This window comes from Panthera pardus, unplaced genomic scaffold, assembly GCF_024362965.1.
Source record: "Panthera pardus isolate Hobbes unplaced genomic scaffold, ASM2436296v1 HiC_scaffold_16, whole genome shotgun sequence".
Lineage (NCBI taxonomy): Eukaryota > Metazoa > Chordata > Mammalia > Carnivora > Felidae > Panthera > Panthera pardus.
The window spans coordinates 144,032,866-144,049,929 of record NW_026526721.1 but is presented as its reverse complement, the minus strand read 5'-3'; the positions used below and the strand labels follow the sequence as shown (position 1 = coordinate 144,049,929).

Here is a 17,064-nt window from a genome sequence, read left to right as displayed (position 1 = left end):
AAAAGGAGTGGGGGGAGGAAAAGAGATGTCTGCCCACCCACTCTCCTTCTCTCCCTCCCTGAGCAGGCACTGAGGAAAGGCCATGTGAGCACACAGAAGTTGCCCAGCTATAAGCTGGGAAAAGGGCTCCCACTAGAACCCCACCATGCTGGCACCCTGGTATCAGACTTCCAGCCTCCAGAGCTGTAATAAATTTCTGTTGTTTAAACCAGTCTATAGTATTTTATTATAGCTGACTATGCTGGCAAAGGCAGTAGGTACTCAATAAATATGTAATAAATATTGGCTAAATAGCACAATATTTAAATTAATGGCATTATGTACCCTCCTATATCAAGTCTCTGTCGCTAAACTATATTCGCTCAAAGTAGGTTGAAGAAGAAATCATTCTCTGTGGGAAGCAATTCTATTCAGATGTTGCTTGAAGATCTCCAAGGTGTACATATTGTTAGAGGTTGAGGAAACGTCACCTCCCGGGCTCAGAAGTTTTCGTGAATATTAACAGAAAGAGAAAATAAAGTGATTGTGGTGTACAGTGTTACTCATTCCCTGCACTGACATTTCCTGTTTGGGATCATAAAGGGAATATGAAGGACTCATAAAACCCTAAATGAATTGTGCCATAAATGTTAACTGCCACTGGTAACAGTGTTGAGCGCTACTCAAATGCAGTACAACCACAGGGAACCCCCACTACCTGGGGGTGAAAGCAAAGCCGATGTCAGGTCCCAGGATGTGCCGTTAACTATGCGCCCCCCCCCCCCCCGACCAACGTTATATTCTTATGCATGTTTGTTAGGAAAAAAGCTTGGCCAACACAAAGTTGTATTTGTTTAAATAAGACAGCGCGCTTCACATCCTGAAGAGACTGCTTCATAAAACATTCCTATGCATCTTAATTTTTAAATCCCCAAATGACAATTATTAGCCTTCAATCTACGACCTTTCAAAATGAGCCCATGTCCAAGTATGTGACCGCATGAAGTCCATCATACCCTTAGGCCTTGATAACATCACCTTTTGGGAGATTTAAAGGGACTCATCATCTCGATTTAAGAAGATGACGACTGTGAATTCAGCTCTATATTAGAAGGCAGGCAAACTAAAAATCAAGGAGAACCATCAATTACGTTAAAAAGTGTTTCACAAGAGTGGTTTTGAGTAGATTTCTTGAGTCGTGTACAATCTCTGTTTTCATCCTTTTCTGCAGATGCCTTTAAGAACTTTCATTATTTGTAGTACTGTATGGGCTCAAAGGATTCTAGCAATTGCCATCCAGTGGAGTGTTTGCCTCTGCAGATGGAATACAGGCACCCAGGCCATTCAGAGTTGGTGAACTGGCTCCATAATCCCTGCATTGAGTCACTGCCAAATATCGTGGCATTTGAACCCCTCAGATGTGATTATTAAGCTTTAGGGCAGTAATCCTTTATAACTGGAGTATTAGAAAGAGGCAAGTACAGAGGTTTTAATTTTTAAGAAATACTGTGTGTGTGTGTGTGTGTGTGTGTGTGTGTGTGTGTGTACACACATACACCTGCACCCACATCACCCAGGTTCACAAATGGAATACTCCCAGCAGAGTGGAGGTGCCAATGCACCATCCCAAATGTTCCTTCTTATCCTGAATTTTCTAAGTTTCTTGGGTTCCACTTATGATTTTTTTTAACATTCTGTCACTAACATTTAAGCGTATTTTTGCTAAATGCCTGTTCTCTGGAATTGGGATTAGAATCCTAAATATATAACAGCTGTTAAAAGAATTTTTGCCATCATAAACTAATAAGCATTTTGTTGTGTTTTATTTTGTCTAGTTTACATCTGTTGAATTAAGACTGTCTAACATGTAATGGATCAGAAAATATAACACTGGGGAAAATGTTTTGAAAATCTCTTCTTACTTTAAAACACCAAATCTAAAAGATTTCAGGCAACAAACCCAGACAAATCCATTCATTTTTAGCATGGTTATGTTTGTGATTATTTCAGGTTAAGTACAAATCGACACAAAAATATCCATCTTCAGCTGATATGAACGTAAGTTTATCGCTTTTATGATGAAATGCAATGCAGTGAAATGGCAAACACTTCTTCAGTTACACTGCTTTATATTTTCATTCTACTTTTATTCAAGGAAGGTGTTAATTCTTAAAAAAAATTATAAATTGTTCATAAACACTTGAGGAGATTGTTGGCTTCAGCAGTGATGAGAGAAATACAAATTAAAGCAAGAGATACCATTTGCACCCAGGTTAACAAAAATCTAAATGGCTGATAGTATCCAATATAGACTGGACTGTGGTAGAACATACCTTTATCAACATTGGCAGGAGGGCAACCTTGCAACTATTGTTATCTTTTTAGATAAAATATCACTAGTCGAACAATTGTGTTTTCCTGAAACAGTACTAAAAACACAATCTCACCAATATATAAGGATATATATACATATGTACACAGAAACACACACACATATATATACACATTGTACACATGTGTATTCTATCATTATAATAAAGAATAATTGGAGATTATCTAAATCGTCCTCAATAAGGGAAGATTTACATTCTTCATTATAAAGCCATATTATTATATTTTATGCAGTACATAAAAGGAAGATAGATTTCTGTATTTCTAGTGAGGATGGGATGCTCATGATACATTGCAAAGTGAATAAAAGGAAGTTCCACAAGAGTGAGCATAATGGACTTCCACTTGGCCTCAACCAAATTCTTTGGCCTCAACCAGATTCTTTCAGGGGCAACATTGTATTCGTTCCAAAGAAATTCCTTGATACACTTGGCTGGGGTAGAATCTGAAGTCCCAAAGGGACCTGAATAAATTAGGCGTTATTCTTTCCCAGAGAACTTCTTGGTGGCTCCATAGGTCATGCAGACAAAGAAGAGAGGAACAGGAAGATAGATGGGATACATGGCAATATCCCACATCGAATGTATAACCCCTCTTAATCATCCTCAAATTTCCATTGCAAAAAATCTTAAAAGAATTATTGAGGGTAAGTTTCTTATAAAAAGAAAAAAAAAACGTCCTCTTTGTTTTAGTCGTGCAAGAAAGGGACAGAAAAGAAGAGACACAGCCATAATCCTTCTGGGGAAGCCACAGCCTTGTGGTAAAAGAAGAAATTTATCAACACGCAAAAAGCACTATCCATTAAAAAAAAAAAAGACTGATTACTTTTGCTACGTTCCTATTAAGATACTGTTCATCCAACATTTCTCCAAAGAAGACATACAGATGGACACAACAGACAATGAAAAGACACTCAACATCACTAGTCATTAGGGAAATGCAAATCAAAACCACAATGAGATATTACCTTGTACCTATCAGAATGGCTGAAATCAAAAACACAGGAAGTAACAAGTGTTTGTGAGGACCTACGGAGAAAGGAACCCTAGTGCACTGCTGGTGGGAATGCAAACTGGTGCAGCCACTCTGGAAAACAGTAGGCAGCTTCCTCAAAAAATTAAAAATGGAATTACCATCTGATCCAATATTTCCACTAGTGGGTATTTACCAAACAAATATGAAAACACTAATTTGAAAAGACACATGCACTGCCATGTTTATTGAAACATTGTTTACAATAGCCAAATTATGGAAACAACCAAAGTATCCATCAATAAATTAATGGATAAAGTTGTGGTGTGTAATACACACACACACACACACACACACAACAGAATCTTACTCAGCTATAAAAGAGAATGAAATGTTGCCATTTGCAGCAACATGAATGGATCTACAGGGATTATGCTAAGTGAAATGAGTCAGAGAAAGACTAATACCATATGATTTCAGCCATAAGTGGAATTTAAGAAATAAAGCAAATGAACAAAGGAAAAAAAGAGACAGCCTCTTAACTACAGAGAACAAACATGGTTATAGGAGGGGGCAGAGGGATAGGTGAAATAGAGGAGAGGGACTAAAGAATACACTTCTCCATGATGAGCACTGAGTAATGTATAGAATTATTGAATCGCTATATTGCACACCTAAAACTAATATAACTCTGTATATTAATTATACTTGAATTTTAAAAAAAAATTTAAAAACTTAATGTTTATTGACTTTTGCAAGAGACAGCGTGTGAGTGGGGGAGGGGCAGAGGGGGAGACACAGAATCTGAAGCAGGCTCCAGGCACAGAGCCTGGCGCAGGGCTCGAACCCATGAACCGTCACGAGACCATGACCTGAGCTGAAGACAGATGCTTAACTGACTGAGCCACACAGATACCCCTAAAAACCTTTTTAAAGGAGTATTTTTCATCAAAAGAAATCAAGAAAATATGAAATGTAAGAAACAAGGCAGAGCTGCAAAAATCTTTAACTGGCTATATAAAGCAACTCTATAAATAATAAAGGAAAAGACAAATATCTTACAAGAGAAATGAAGAGAAGGTAGGACAGGCATTCTGCAGAAGTGGAAATAAGAGACACTTCTGGTCAACCATAAGTTGCGCTACAACCACAACCCAGCATTGCCTAGACAACTTGAATACACCACACCATACCACCCAGTCATTCCACTCCTGGCCATAAGCAACATGTGTCCCGGGCATCAGGAACTCAGCAGCTTTTCTCATTGTAGCAAAAACAAGAAACAGCCCCAAAGTCATCAACCCTAAAATGGATAAATCAACTGTGGTACGCTCAAATTTCACAATACAACAGTAAAACTTAATGAACTACAGCTAATCACACTACAAGGGATGCATCTCAAAAACACAATGTTGAACAAAACCAAAATACAAATTTCCAAAATACATATAGTGTGTTTTTCATTTTGATGATGTTTAAGTACCTATATATGGCAAAGCTATGAAGAAAAGCAAGGAAATGCTAAACATGAAATCCTGGATTATGGTTCCCTCAGGGAGTTGAGAAGGAGACTCATATTAAAGGACATGTGGGAGCTGCAAAACTATCTGTAAAGTCCTGTTTCTAAAGCTACATGTTGTGTCCAAAGGTGCATATTTTGTTAGAATTTTTTGTTATTATTTCCCTATTGTTTGTATTTACATACACATCTAAGCTGAAGAGCTACTGAAGGACAGTAAGCATCCACCACCAAAAAGTATCTGGAAGGATAAACGGCTACTCTCTGAGCCTAGGAAAGAAGGAAACTGGAATTTTCACTTTAATGTGTATTCAAAAAGTTTGGATGTTTAGGGATGCTGGTGGCTCAGTCGATTGAGCGTCCTACTTCCACTCAGGTCATGATCTTATGTCTTCTGGGTTCAAGCCCCGTAATGTGCTCTGTGCTGACAGCTCAGAGCCTGGAGCCTGCTTGGAATTGTTTCTCCCTCGCTCTCTGCCCCTCCCCCACTCACACTTTCTCTCTCTCTCTCTCTCTCTCAAAAACAAAATAAAACATTAAAAAAAATTTTTAAAGAAGTTTGAATGTTTATCCCAAAAGAAGGCACACTAATTCTGTAATTGCAAGGAAAAGCCCCAGCCTTAATGGGTCTTTGCACACCAATGATTATGGAGCCGCCCCGGTGAGCCAAGCAGGTACCCTGATGTCATCCAAGGTCACTGCCTGCAGTCACCGCAAAGCTTGGCATTAGGAGGCAGCATTGAAAGTCCCTTCAAAAAAGTGATTGATAAAATTTGCCTTCCATAAAATGGTGAGGGGACGTCATCAGAAGCATTTTTGGTTTTCAGCGTAAAACTTTTTTTTTCTTTTCAAAAGGGATTCATTACAACGGAAGCATATTTTTGCCTCCCCCCTCCCCCGCCAAAGACTCAATAAGTTTATGTTTAGGAGTCTTCACTGACATAGATAACAGATAAAAGACAAATCTGGTAATTTTTGTTCAGCCTTAGCACTTGGAACAGCACCGAAAATAAGCCAAAACCTTTTCTTCTTGTGTGTCTTTTGCACCAATGATGGCACTTCCTTCCACGCTCATCCCCTCTAAACACTTACTTCTCATATATCAGATTCCTTGTTTAAAGAAAGGTTAATTTCACCCCAGTGGTTATGACCAAACTGTAAATGTGGCAAGATCTCGTGCTGCCTACTAAAGTCTTTGAAAATAATTTATTTCTATAAGGTAATATTTTATCAATGATTTTAAAATTAAATGTTATGGTGCATTTAATCAATTTTCATGTTAATTTTTAAAAATTATCGAGTCAGAGGATTTTTACAAGTCAAGCTTACAAGAGCGGTCAGGGTTAGGACTGAGCAGAGGGAGATCCTGACTGCAGCTCCAAGCATATGTTACAAAACCCAAATTTCTATGCAAGAGGTATGGACTAAGCCGGGATGGATGGTGGAATCTATTTCCCAAAACACCTGTTCTGGATACTTAGAATTAAGTAATGTCAAGTCATGCATTATTGAGATGAGGCAAGGGACTATCAGAAAACAGGAAAGGAGACCATCATGGCTAGGAACCACATGAAATGTGCCAGAGGAAACTCCAGCTCTTCCAACCATGTGCGAAAAATAAAGGTGAGGAGAGAGAAGCAGAACAGTATACTCCATTTTATATGGAAACATTGCCTTTGGGGAGAAAAACCACATGAAACAAACACTGTGATCTTAGGCTTCACTACAAATGACCAACTCTGGGCAAACTTGTAATGTCTTACCTGTCTTGGTCCACTAAAGCATAGATGCTTAACAGCGAAGTACAGAGCAAAGCTGAAATTTCCAGGGAGACATAAATAAGTCTTCATGTACCCAAGGGGCTTTCAATAATTTGAATCTTGAGTCCCAGGGTCTAAAATAAAAATCCATTCCAAATAGTGCAAATTGGGAGTCTGTCTGTAAGCCTTTTCTAATGATACAAATAAAAATTGATTTTTTTCCTATTTAAAAATATTTTTTTAATGTTTATTTCTTTTTGAGAGAGAAAGAGACTGAGTGGCGGGGGGGGGGGGGGGGGGGGAAGGGGAGACACAGAATTTGAAGCAGGCTCCAGGCTCTGAGCTGTCAGTATAGAGCCCAACGCGGGGCTCGAACTCACAAACTGTGAGATCATGGCCTGAGTCTAAGTCAGGTGCTCAAAAGACTGAACCATCTGGGTGCCCCATTTTTTCCTATTTTAATATAGCTTCTATCTATTAACTGATTTATAAAGGATAAACTTGTGCTAAACAGCTTTATATGCATTATCTCATTAACTTTTCACAATGACCTCAGGAAGTACCTTATCATGTTCCTACTTTAAAGAGAAAAGACAGAGCCTATCTCCCTGACAATGCTGATCTATAGCAGCATCAAACTTGGAAATACCTACTGTTCCAGTTACCACTGCTTAGTAAGAAACTATCCCAGGTTTAGTGACTTAATACCACAACCATTTCCTATGCTTATGGTTCTGAGGGTCAGGAATTTGGACAGAACACAGTTTGTTTCCCATGGTTTAGATGGGAAGGCACAAATACCTCGAAGTACCTCAAGCAGCTAGAGAGTAGAGTCATCCGGAAGCTTCTTCACTGACAATTCAGGCAGGGGGGCTGAGAAGACTCAAAAGCTGGGCTCAGCCGAAACTATTGACCAGAGTACCTCCACAAAGCCTCTCCATTGTGGTTGGGTCTCCTCACCACATGGTAGCCGGGTTCAGAAAGGTAGTGTCCTGACAGCATTCAGAAACTAAGCTCTTCAAAAGAGCCAGATAGAAGCTACATGAGCTTTTCTGACCTTGATCTGCAAGGTGCTGCAGCACCCCTTCCACCACATTTACATGGGATTGAAGTGAGTCACAAAATTAGGCCGACTGAAAGAAGAGGGTGGGAGAACGGCAACGTCACACTGCAGAAATTACTGCAGCCATATTGGCAAATAGAAATGTGCACCTCTACACTTAGACTTTTTATCAAGACAGTTAACATTCACCTACCTTTTTGAAGCTATTGCTCGTTGGATATTATGGTTTCTGCAGCAAAAGAATCCCAAGCAATAATATTCCTTAACCCAACTTCAAAACGGTAATGTTATTATCTGCTTTGTATATGTAGTCTTATAGGAAATGGTGTGTGTGTACATGGTGGGGTAGAGATGGGTGATAGCCTTAGAATTGACATAATGTGAAAGAGATACAGATGTGCAGAGATACATAATCTTCTGGCCTTTGGAGAATCTGAGCAAGAATTGGGGCAACCGGAGTTCTGAGCTGTGGGAAGCTTCTTTCACTATAAGCAGACCCCCCCCCACAAAAAAAAAGTTTAGGAAAAAAATACTATCGAGTAGTAAACTTCAAACTGTTCACATATTCCTATAACAATTTTGAAAAATCACATACCCTCTTTCCCATCTCTGGTTATCTAAAAGTTTTATTATGAGTTTAAATAATGACAAAGGATGTAAGTTCCAGACCATGATACACTATTCTTTTCTCTCAGCACAGAGATATATGTACAGCTTGGAAAGACTGGACGCCCCATGGTTTATGGTGCCTGATTAATCATTACATGAGGTGTCTCCTTTGTTGGTGCCCCCCCTGGGAAGTTTTTATACCTCGAAGCAACAGACCAAAATAAGATTTATGTGCAAGAAATATACTTTCTTTTGTAAAGCGCTATGGTACGGAGACCATATAATGTATTTTCCAATCCTGACCATTTTTGACAATGAAAAGGACACTATTAACTACTCTAAAAAATAAGCATAGGGGCGCCTGGGTGGCGCAGTCGGTTAAGCGTCCGACTTCAGCCAGGTCACGATCTCGCGGTCCGTGAGTTCGAGCCCCGCGTCAGGCTCTGGGCTGATGGCTCGGAGCCTGGAGCCTGTTTCCGATTCTGTGTCTCCCTCTCTCTCTGCCCCTCCCCCGTTCATGCTCTGTCTCTCTCTGTCCCAAAAATAAATAAAAAACGTTGAAAAAAAAAATTAAAAAAAAAAAAAAAAGCATAAACCAGGAAAATGGGGATATATGATGACCCTCGCTATGAGAACACTAGGAAGCTATCAGGCAAATCAGTTTACAAAAGAGTATTCCTGGAAGCTGAATATCTGGTCATTATCTCACTGATAATTATCCATTTTCTGTACTCTTTGAAAAGTTTTCCATAGCCCCAAAAGTTTGTATAGATCTATTATTAAGCTAGCATCCAGCCATACCAGTCGCTAAACTATTGAAACCCTGCCATACACATTATTCAACAGAGGAACAGTAATTGGAATAACCAACAAAAATAATCAATAATCCAAATCTGAGCATTTGTGTTTCATTTCAAAAACCACACACAAGCAAACTGTGATTCCAAGACAACCTGGTGGCATGGCTACTGGACACGGAGCTCGGGAATCTCTTACAGAGGACTTGCTATTTATTTCCAAAGTTGGTGGGCAGCACGGAGGCATAAATATCCTTATATAGCAGAAATGAGACTTGCAACTTCTCCCAATGTCTTCTTTAAGCTTCCAAAAGAAACATTTGTCACTCCCCATGGGGAGAAGTAGGGTCTGGGTCCAGAAGCTGATAGTAGGGTTACTGACAGCCATGGACACACAGTTGTCATGGATATAGACAGCAAACGCCTTCACTGTGGGATAATGTCCCCTCTGACAGGTTTGTGAGACCTGTGTTTTATTTAACAATTTACCTTATGAAGAAAGAGAGTTGGCCCTGTGCTTCGTAAACAAGTTTCCAGGAAGGGAATCTCCTGGAAACCTATTCAATGACTAAAAAAGAGAGTCCTCTAGCAGGACGGTGCTGTGTCTCCACCCTCTGTCTTGCACCAGGCTGCACACCCTTCTTCCTCTACCTGACCACTCTTTTCATGAAAGAGAGACAGGATCTAGAAGCTTCCACTACCTCCAGGCAGCATCAACCTCTGAGCATACTCCTACTACTTTTTTAGGTTCTTCCGCTCTGCTTTTCTTTAGCCCTTTCTGCTTTGTCTCCAGTATGAACCGGGCTCTACCTGGTCACTGGCTGGTGGTTGGCCCAAGTGGTCTCCTGCTTCGCCTCAAGGAGGGTGTAGCGGCATGTTGTGTCTCCTCATCAGAGAAAAAGAAACCAATACGCAGGCTCCTGACCTCAGTAGTGGAGATCAGATCACTGCCATCTACTTTTCCTCTTTTCCCACTTCTCCGTCCCTCTCTCCGTCTCTGTGGAATTACCCACATGATAATATCATTTCAGGTGAGAAGAAAAAGGCCCAAGTGGGGAGCAAATGCAGGGGGAGTAGACAACTAGTACACGAGGCAGCCCAATGAGTCCCCTTCTTTTGTGATTCACATGATTACTTCATGGCTAAGGATTCACACGTTGTGGGAAATGTGATGTGATTCCCTACATCAAGTCAAGGAAGCAAACAGAATTATCATTTAGCTGCTGACAAAAGTATCAAATGAAAGATCAAAAGCAGCACATCAGTAAGTATACTACTGGGAAGTTATTAGAATGATTTTATGAATGAAACATATTACAAATAATATGACTAGGTAAGAAATTCACATGATATATCATTCGTTTCCTTAGACAATAAAGAGTATGATACATATAATATTTGACTTATATTATCAGTTATACTGCTGCACTGCTGGAATATTTTGAACATTGCATTTTACCATTTTATATCCCATGTTGAAGAGACCATCCTAGATGCCTGGATGTGGTTTCTTCATTTACTAGAGCAGTGGGTTAAACACGAGTAGAGGTTTAATAACCTTGTATTCACATTTTCTTTTAACATATGTATTGGAGGGGTTCTCAAGGGGATACTTATCACCTCATTTTGGAAGGGGAAAAACAGTGGATTTCAGAAAAATCAAACATGTTAGTGAATGTGACTAATTCTGAATTGCTATAGGGTATCCATTTCTGTCCTTTGTCACAAAAAAAAAAAAACAAAAAACAAAAAACCCTTCTGACATGATTTCCCTTAGTGAGAAGGTTCATCCATTTCTGGAAACTCTAAATAATTACCTAATGGTTAAGAAATTAGCCATTTGACACTGTATTATGACTGTGGTAGGCTGAACAACAGTCCACCCAGATGTCCACAACCTAATCCCAGGAACCTGTGAGTGTTACTTTATATGGCAAAAGGAACTCAGCAAATGTCATTAAGTTAGGGATCTTTAGGTATGGAGATGCTCCTGGACTATGTGGGCAGGTCCTTAAATGGAACCACAGTGTCCTTGTAAGAGAGGCAGAGAGAGAGGTGGTTACAGGTAGAGAGGACAGTGTGAAGAAAAAGCAGAATTAGATTTGAAGATTTTTTGCTGGTGACCTTCAAGATGAAAGAAGGGCCCATGAGCCAAAGTATGCAAGGGAGGTATCTCTAGAAGCTGGAAAAGGCAAGAAACAAATTCTCAACTAGAAGCTCCTTCAACCTCTTGATTTCACCCAGTTCCAAACTCCAGACTGCAGAAGAGTAAATGAGTATTAAGCCCCCCAAGATTGTGGTGATTCGTTTCAGCAGCCATAGGAAACTAATACAGTGATGTATCACAGGGCTCTGAGAAAATCCTTACTTGGTCAGGGAGAGGCCGAATGTTTTCTAAAATTCTATAGGTTGCCAATTTCGAGTTAACTAACCAGAAGGTATCAGCATTCCTCAGTAGCAGGGAAGAGAAAGGGAGCTCCTTGAGTCATATCTATTGACTACACAAACAACACACTGGCTGACTTCCTTTAGCCCCAGGAAATGGGTTAGGAGCCCAGAAATCCTCAAACTAGTAACTCAGAAGAAAGGGCCAGAATCTCACGAGGCAGGCTGAGCATTTATAGCTTCATTAAAGGCTACTAAATTTTATGACTCAAGAAAATCACTGGCAATCTATTCAGACAAGAAATGTTTTTGTGGTTTTAACCACAAAACCTCTGTGGATCTTATGGCTGCATGTCAACTATGGAATCTACTCTCACATTTTGGATCCCAAAATATTTCTCTGGTTATTTGGCTTGCAATAGGGACCTTAGTGAAAATTACAAGGTGGCCAACATCTCTGGATGTTGTCAGTATAACCCAGCTTTTGGTGAACCTGTACACAACTTCTGGTTCATTTTCAAAGGATACGATTCCTTTTCCAAGATGGTAGGAGAGCTAAATGGGCCTGGTCCTGGAGTCAAGAGTTTAATGCTATCTGATCAGGCATGGGAGGAAAATTTGAAGGAAAAGTTTAAATGTTGGAATAATGGAAGAATGTCAAGTAGGCCTTAAAATTAAGAAGTACAACACCCATGACTATTTTTTTTTAAAGAATTTTCTAGTCTTTTCCTTCTACTTTCCACACTTTACTCTCAGCAGGATGACAAAAGAAAGTATCAGCTTCTGGACTTTAAAGCACAAAAAATACCTAGACATCCTGTAATTATCCTAATGGTTTCCAAGATAGGACAGAACTATTCGTTATTCCTACCCCCAGCACTGAAATCGAGTTTTATACATACAAGTACTTCTCTGAGGAGCAACATGTACATTTAAAATTAAATAATTACAAAGAGTTCTATCAGGGGTAAAATCACTGTCCTCATGTGAATAAAGACAAAGGGACTCAATGGCAAGGAGTATAAATATATTGTATTTAATGCAGTGGATAAGACTACTTGTTGGAGGCTAAACGGCCAACGTTTGACTCTCAGGTCCCACTACTAGGTGTACAACTCTGAGCAAGGTTCTCGATTTTCTGAGCTTCACTTCATTAATCTTTGAAATAACAATAATAGTACCTACCACCTAGGGCCATTTTGAATATATATACCTATATAATACCTATAAAGGTGCTTAGTATGGAGCTTAGAAAATATTAAGTGCTCAATAAATATCAGCTACCTTTACATGACCTTGAGGCCAATATGAACATGACTTGAAATATTTCATTAAAATATGTTTGTCATAATCTGGCTTGACAAATAATGACTGAAAAGATAATGAGACGTTTTAGACGTGGAACTGGTTACCAAAGGAAATTTTATTGCCAAATATATGCAACTTGTTTTTTATTATGAAAAACATATTTCATAACTATTTTTATTGTGCTTTCATAATAAAAACCATGTTGCATATATTTTGAACATAAAATAGACTAAAGGATATACATGAAAAAGCTAATCTTCCTCTTACCGCAGAACTTCAATTGTATTCTACAGAAGTAACCACATACGTATATGCACAATGTGCATGTGCATGTGTGTGTGTGTGTGCGTGTATGTGTGTAAAATACTCTCGTAATTTGACTCCTGGATTTCCTTCTTGTTCCTCTATCAGGATTTCTTCACCCAGAGGCCTGAGGGAGTCCTAAAACAATTAAATTATGTCGTATAATTTCCTTGCTTAACATACTCCAATGGCCCAGTGTACTTAAATAAAATACAAACTCGTTACTCTGGATAACAAAGTACTACCAGCTCTCACCCCTGTCTTTCTTTCTAACTTTATCTCGTTCTATTTCAGCTAAGCTCCAGAAACACCGGTGTTCCCTCTGTGTATACAATGAACATTCAGGCTTATTCCCGCCTCAGGACCTTCATACTGCCCCCTCAGCCTGGAATGCTCTTCCTCCTGAACTCTGCATAGCTCTGTCTCTTTTTTATTCAGATCACCGATAAAACCTGTCCTCCCAACTCAGGACATGGCTGACTATACAGCTCATGTAAGCATTCAGTCATTCTTTCATCATTTCAACCAATTCTGAGCCTTTGTGTAGCATCTAACAGCACTGTACATTTTTTTCTCATTTGTTTGCTTATTTTTATTTATTCATATGTTTACTTAGGTAATTGCTAGCTTCTCGGTTTCCTAGGATGGAAGCTCCTGGACAGCAAGACTTGGTTTTGTTCACTCCTGGGCCTCCTTCACCTAGGAGGATGCCAAAATATAATAAATGCCTGATAATGTTAAATACATTTTTGTTGAAAGTTAATGAGGGTTATTTAGGTCCCTTTTCCATGTAATTTCAAAAATGTTGCTACATTGTCCTTGCACATACATCCTTGTACATGTCCAATCAAGTGCCAAAAGTTTAATTACTGAGTCAAAGGTATATGCAATTTAAATTTTGATCGTTATTTCCAAATCACCTTTTAACAAAGTTATACCAATTTACATTTTGAGTAGATTCTTTGAATCTTCTTTAAAGTGACTTTATGACACGATATTTAAGATACATTCTCTCATTTTGAAGCTCAGGACACTCTATAATTCCATAACCTTGAAATGCCAAAAGGATAGCCCAAGAGCAGGCGTCTACGGCGGCCCTTTGGGATGGCTGGAGAAACCGCACCTCTAGTTACTGACAAGGAAAGGGGCTACTATGAGAAGCATACGTGACTCCCTTCTGAAGGTCTCTCACTACTCAAGTCTTATGTTGGAATTTTTAGCAGTAAACAGAGGTTTACTTATCACATGCCTCATAATCTCTTCCAGTTACACAACTATAATTTGTGATAACAAAAATCTTAGTTTATGAGGACTGGATTGAGCTGCAGGAAAACACAATGGCAGAAACAGGTACCTTATTCTAAAAGGGTCTCAAATCCCATGAGTTTACTCCTCCCCACTAAAGGCTTATCCATCCTGCCCTTTGAGTCATCTATGCCAACCAGCTCAGATTCTGTGTAGCAGTAACTGGGAATTACTCTACTGATGGATTTATATCTCTATGTTCATACCTATTTAAACCATATCAACAAGGCCATTGACAGAAGTGGGGATATACAGACGCCAGTGACTCCTCCAGGCCATTTTGAAAGACATCCTCTCCCAGTGCAAAATCAGCCAACTAAAGTCATAGGCAACAGCCAGAAGGAAGCCAGAAAACAAATCCAGTGTCATACATATATTCAGCCTCCACACCAACGCACTCCAAAAGGTCTGCCAACCTATTTCACCTAGAAATACCTTTAAATGCAACATCAAAGTTCAGCCAGCATCATTCAAACACATGTCATTTGAACTTAAGATGTTCTCTGTTGTTCATCTCTTACTCAACAGCAGCATATTCTTGCCTTACAAGGGTCACAGCATTGGAGAAATTGCCCAATTAATAGCCAGATACCAAGTCTGGGTTCCAAATGTACCTGCATAAAGCATCCAATTTGCTAAATACAGAAAAACGGGGTACTTACAGCAGGGTGTCCAGTACAATAGGTGTAGCTGGCATGGGACTGATAGTGCAAGCTTGCTCTTGGAAAGGAGTATGTATTCCAGGCTGGTTGGCTGCTGTTCCACTGAGAGCTGAAGCCAGGGCTCATGGTCACGCGTGACTTACTAGTTTGATAGGCTCTCACCGTGGAGCTAGACTATCAAGAAGAAAGAAAGGCAATGTAAAGACAGCTCTGCATAGAACCCAAGTCTACTATATATAGCGGCATGCACTCTGGTATGACCGCAGCACAGGTCTCCACTGGTTAAGGAAATGGCTGAATTATTTATTTATCTGTTAATCTTTACTTTTGAGAGAGAGCGAGAGTGAGAGAGAGCGCACACGCGCGCAAGTGGGGGAAAAACAGAGAGAGAGGAAGACATGGAATCCAAAGCAGGCTCCAGGCCCCGAGCTGTCAGCACAAAGCCTGACGCGGGGCTCGAACTCACAGACCACCACCTGTGCTGAAGTCAGATGCTTAACCAACTGAGCCACCCAGGTGCCTCAGGAAATGAATGAATTCTTTTTTTTTTTTTCAACGTTTTTTATTTATTTTGGGACAGAGAGAGACAGAGCATGAACGGGGGAGGAGCAGAGAGAGAGGGAGACACAGAATCGGAAACAGGCTCCAGGCTCCGAGCCATCAGCCCAGAGCCCGACGCGGGGCTCGAACTCACGGACGGCGAGATCGTGACCTGGCTGAAGTCGGACGCTCAACCGACTGCGCCACCCAGGCGCCCCAGGAAATGGCTGAATTCTTAAGAGGAGGCATTACATATTGTTCTGACTAGGATACAAGTATTTTCTCACTGTTAATTTTAACTGGATCACGAATTTTAACTGGATTAGCGAAAACAGGATTTTTTCCCCTCGTGGCGACATGCAGCTCCATCGGTCAGCAACGAGATGTGTTTTAGCGGCAATGGCAGCAAGGACACTGTCAATTACATAAATGTCCTTTTATCACAGCATTCACCTTAGAAATTCACTGCTCACCTTACCCAAATGCAGTAAACAAAAATCTTGGTTGACGAGGACTGGATGGAGACATATTGGTCCCTAACTCTAAATGGTCTTCAAATGCCACGAATCTATCACTTTCCTGTGGGAGGCATCAGCACAAATATGCACAATATTCCAACATGTCACCACTGCACTACCTAAAGGCAGGAAAATGAAGGACTTGAAATTGTCATTTGCCCCCAACCAGCCATATCAATGTAATTAAAAACACAGAAATAGGAAACTTTCCATCAAAATGCCAAATGTTAAATATATGTGGTTTCTCATAATTATATATAGGGTACAATGAACTGAACACAAAACACACTTGTATCTTCTTTCTTTGTCCTCAAACTACCAGAGCATATAAGGGATACAGTAGTTTCTTTTCACAGAACGCTTTCTATCATCAAATTGCCATAGCTACTTACCCCAGTAGCAAAGTAACTTGTGCACTAAATTCTATTTATAAATCCATGGGCACATGCCAACTCAATCACTGGGAAAATGTGCTAATCTCATTGCCATTATATTCAGGAAACCTAGTGGGAAGAAACTTCTATCCGCAATTGTGTTTTCCCATTAGGCTGGATTTCGATACCACTAGAGACTTAGAGGAATGACTTTTCTGAAGACAAGTTTGGGCATCTTGGAGTAACTGAAAGAAAGGAAAGACCTTGGCAACTGGAAGGCACTAGGCAGGGCTGTTTCACAAGAGCCTCAAGATATTTGGAAAGTGAAAAGAAAACTGAAACCAATGATTTACTGGTAAACAATTTAAAATATTTAAACCCAAACCTGGAGAATGTACCCTTGTTGAGGTAGACAAGTTTATTTGACTATCTGTCTCCACTCTCTTTCTCAGCCTGACCATGTACACTATCCAGGTGTTCAATGGTTCAATGAGATGTACAGGTACAGCAATGCAATGTTTATACACTGCTGTATACCTCCTTGGGGTAAAAACCTGTTGGGGAAGCAATAACGGACTG

The 17,064-nt window shown here is 39.9% G+C and overlaps 1 protein-coding gene across 8 annotated transcripts in view; it reads right to left on the bottom strand.

Annotated features, from left to right (window-relative positions):
* Positions 1 to 17,064, bottom strand: part of RBMS3 (RNA binding motif single stranded interacting protein 3) — a 1,319,689-nt gene that overhangs the window by 783,701 nt on the left and 518,924 nt on the right. For all 8 annotated transcript variants that reach the window (XM_053903895.1, XM_053903896.1, XM_053903894.1 and 5 more), the window contains exon 4: positions 15,054 to 15,227. In XM_053903895.1, the coding sequence (XP_053759870.1) occupies positions 15,054 to 15,227 (174 nt within the window). The remainder of the gene's footprint in view (positions 1 to 15,053; positions 15,228 to 17,064) is intronic.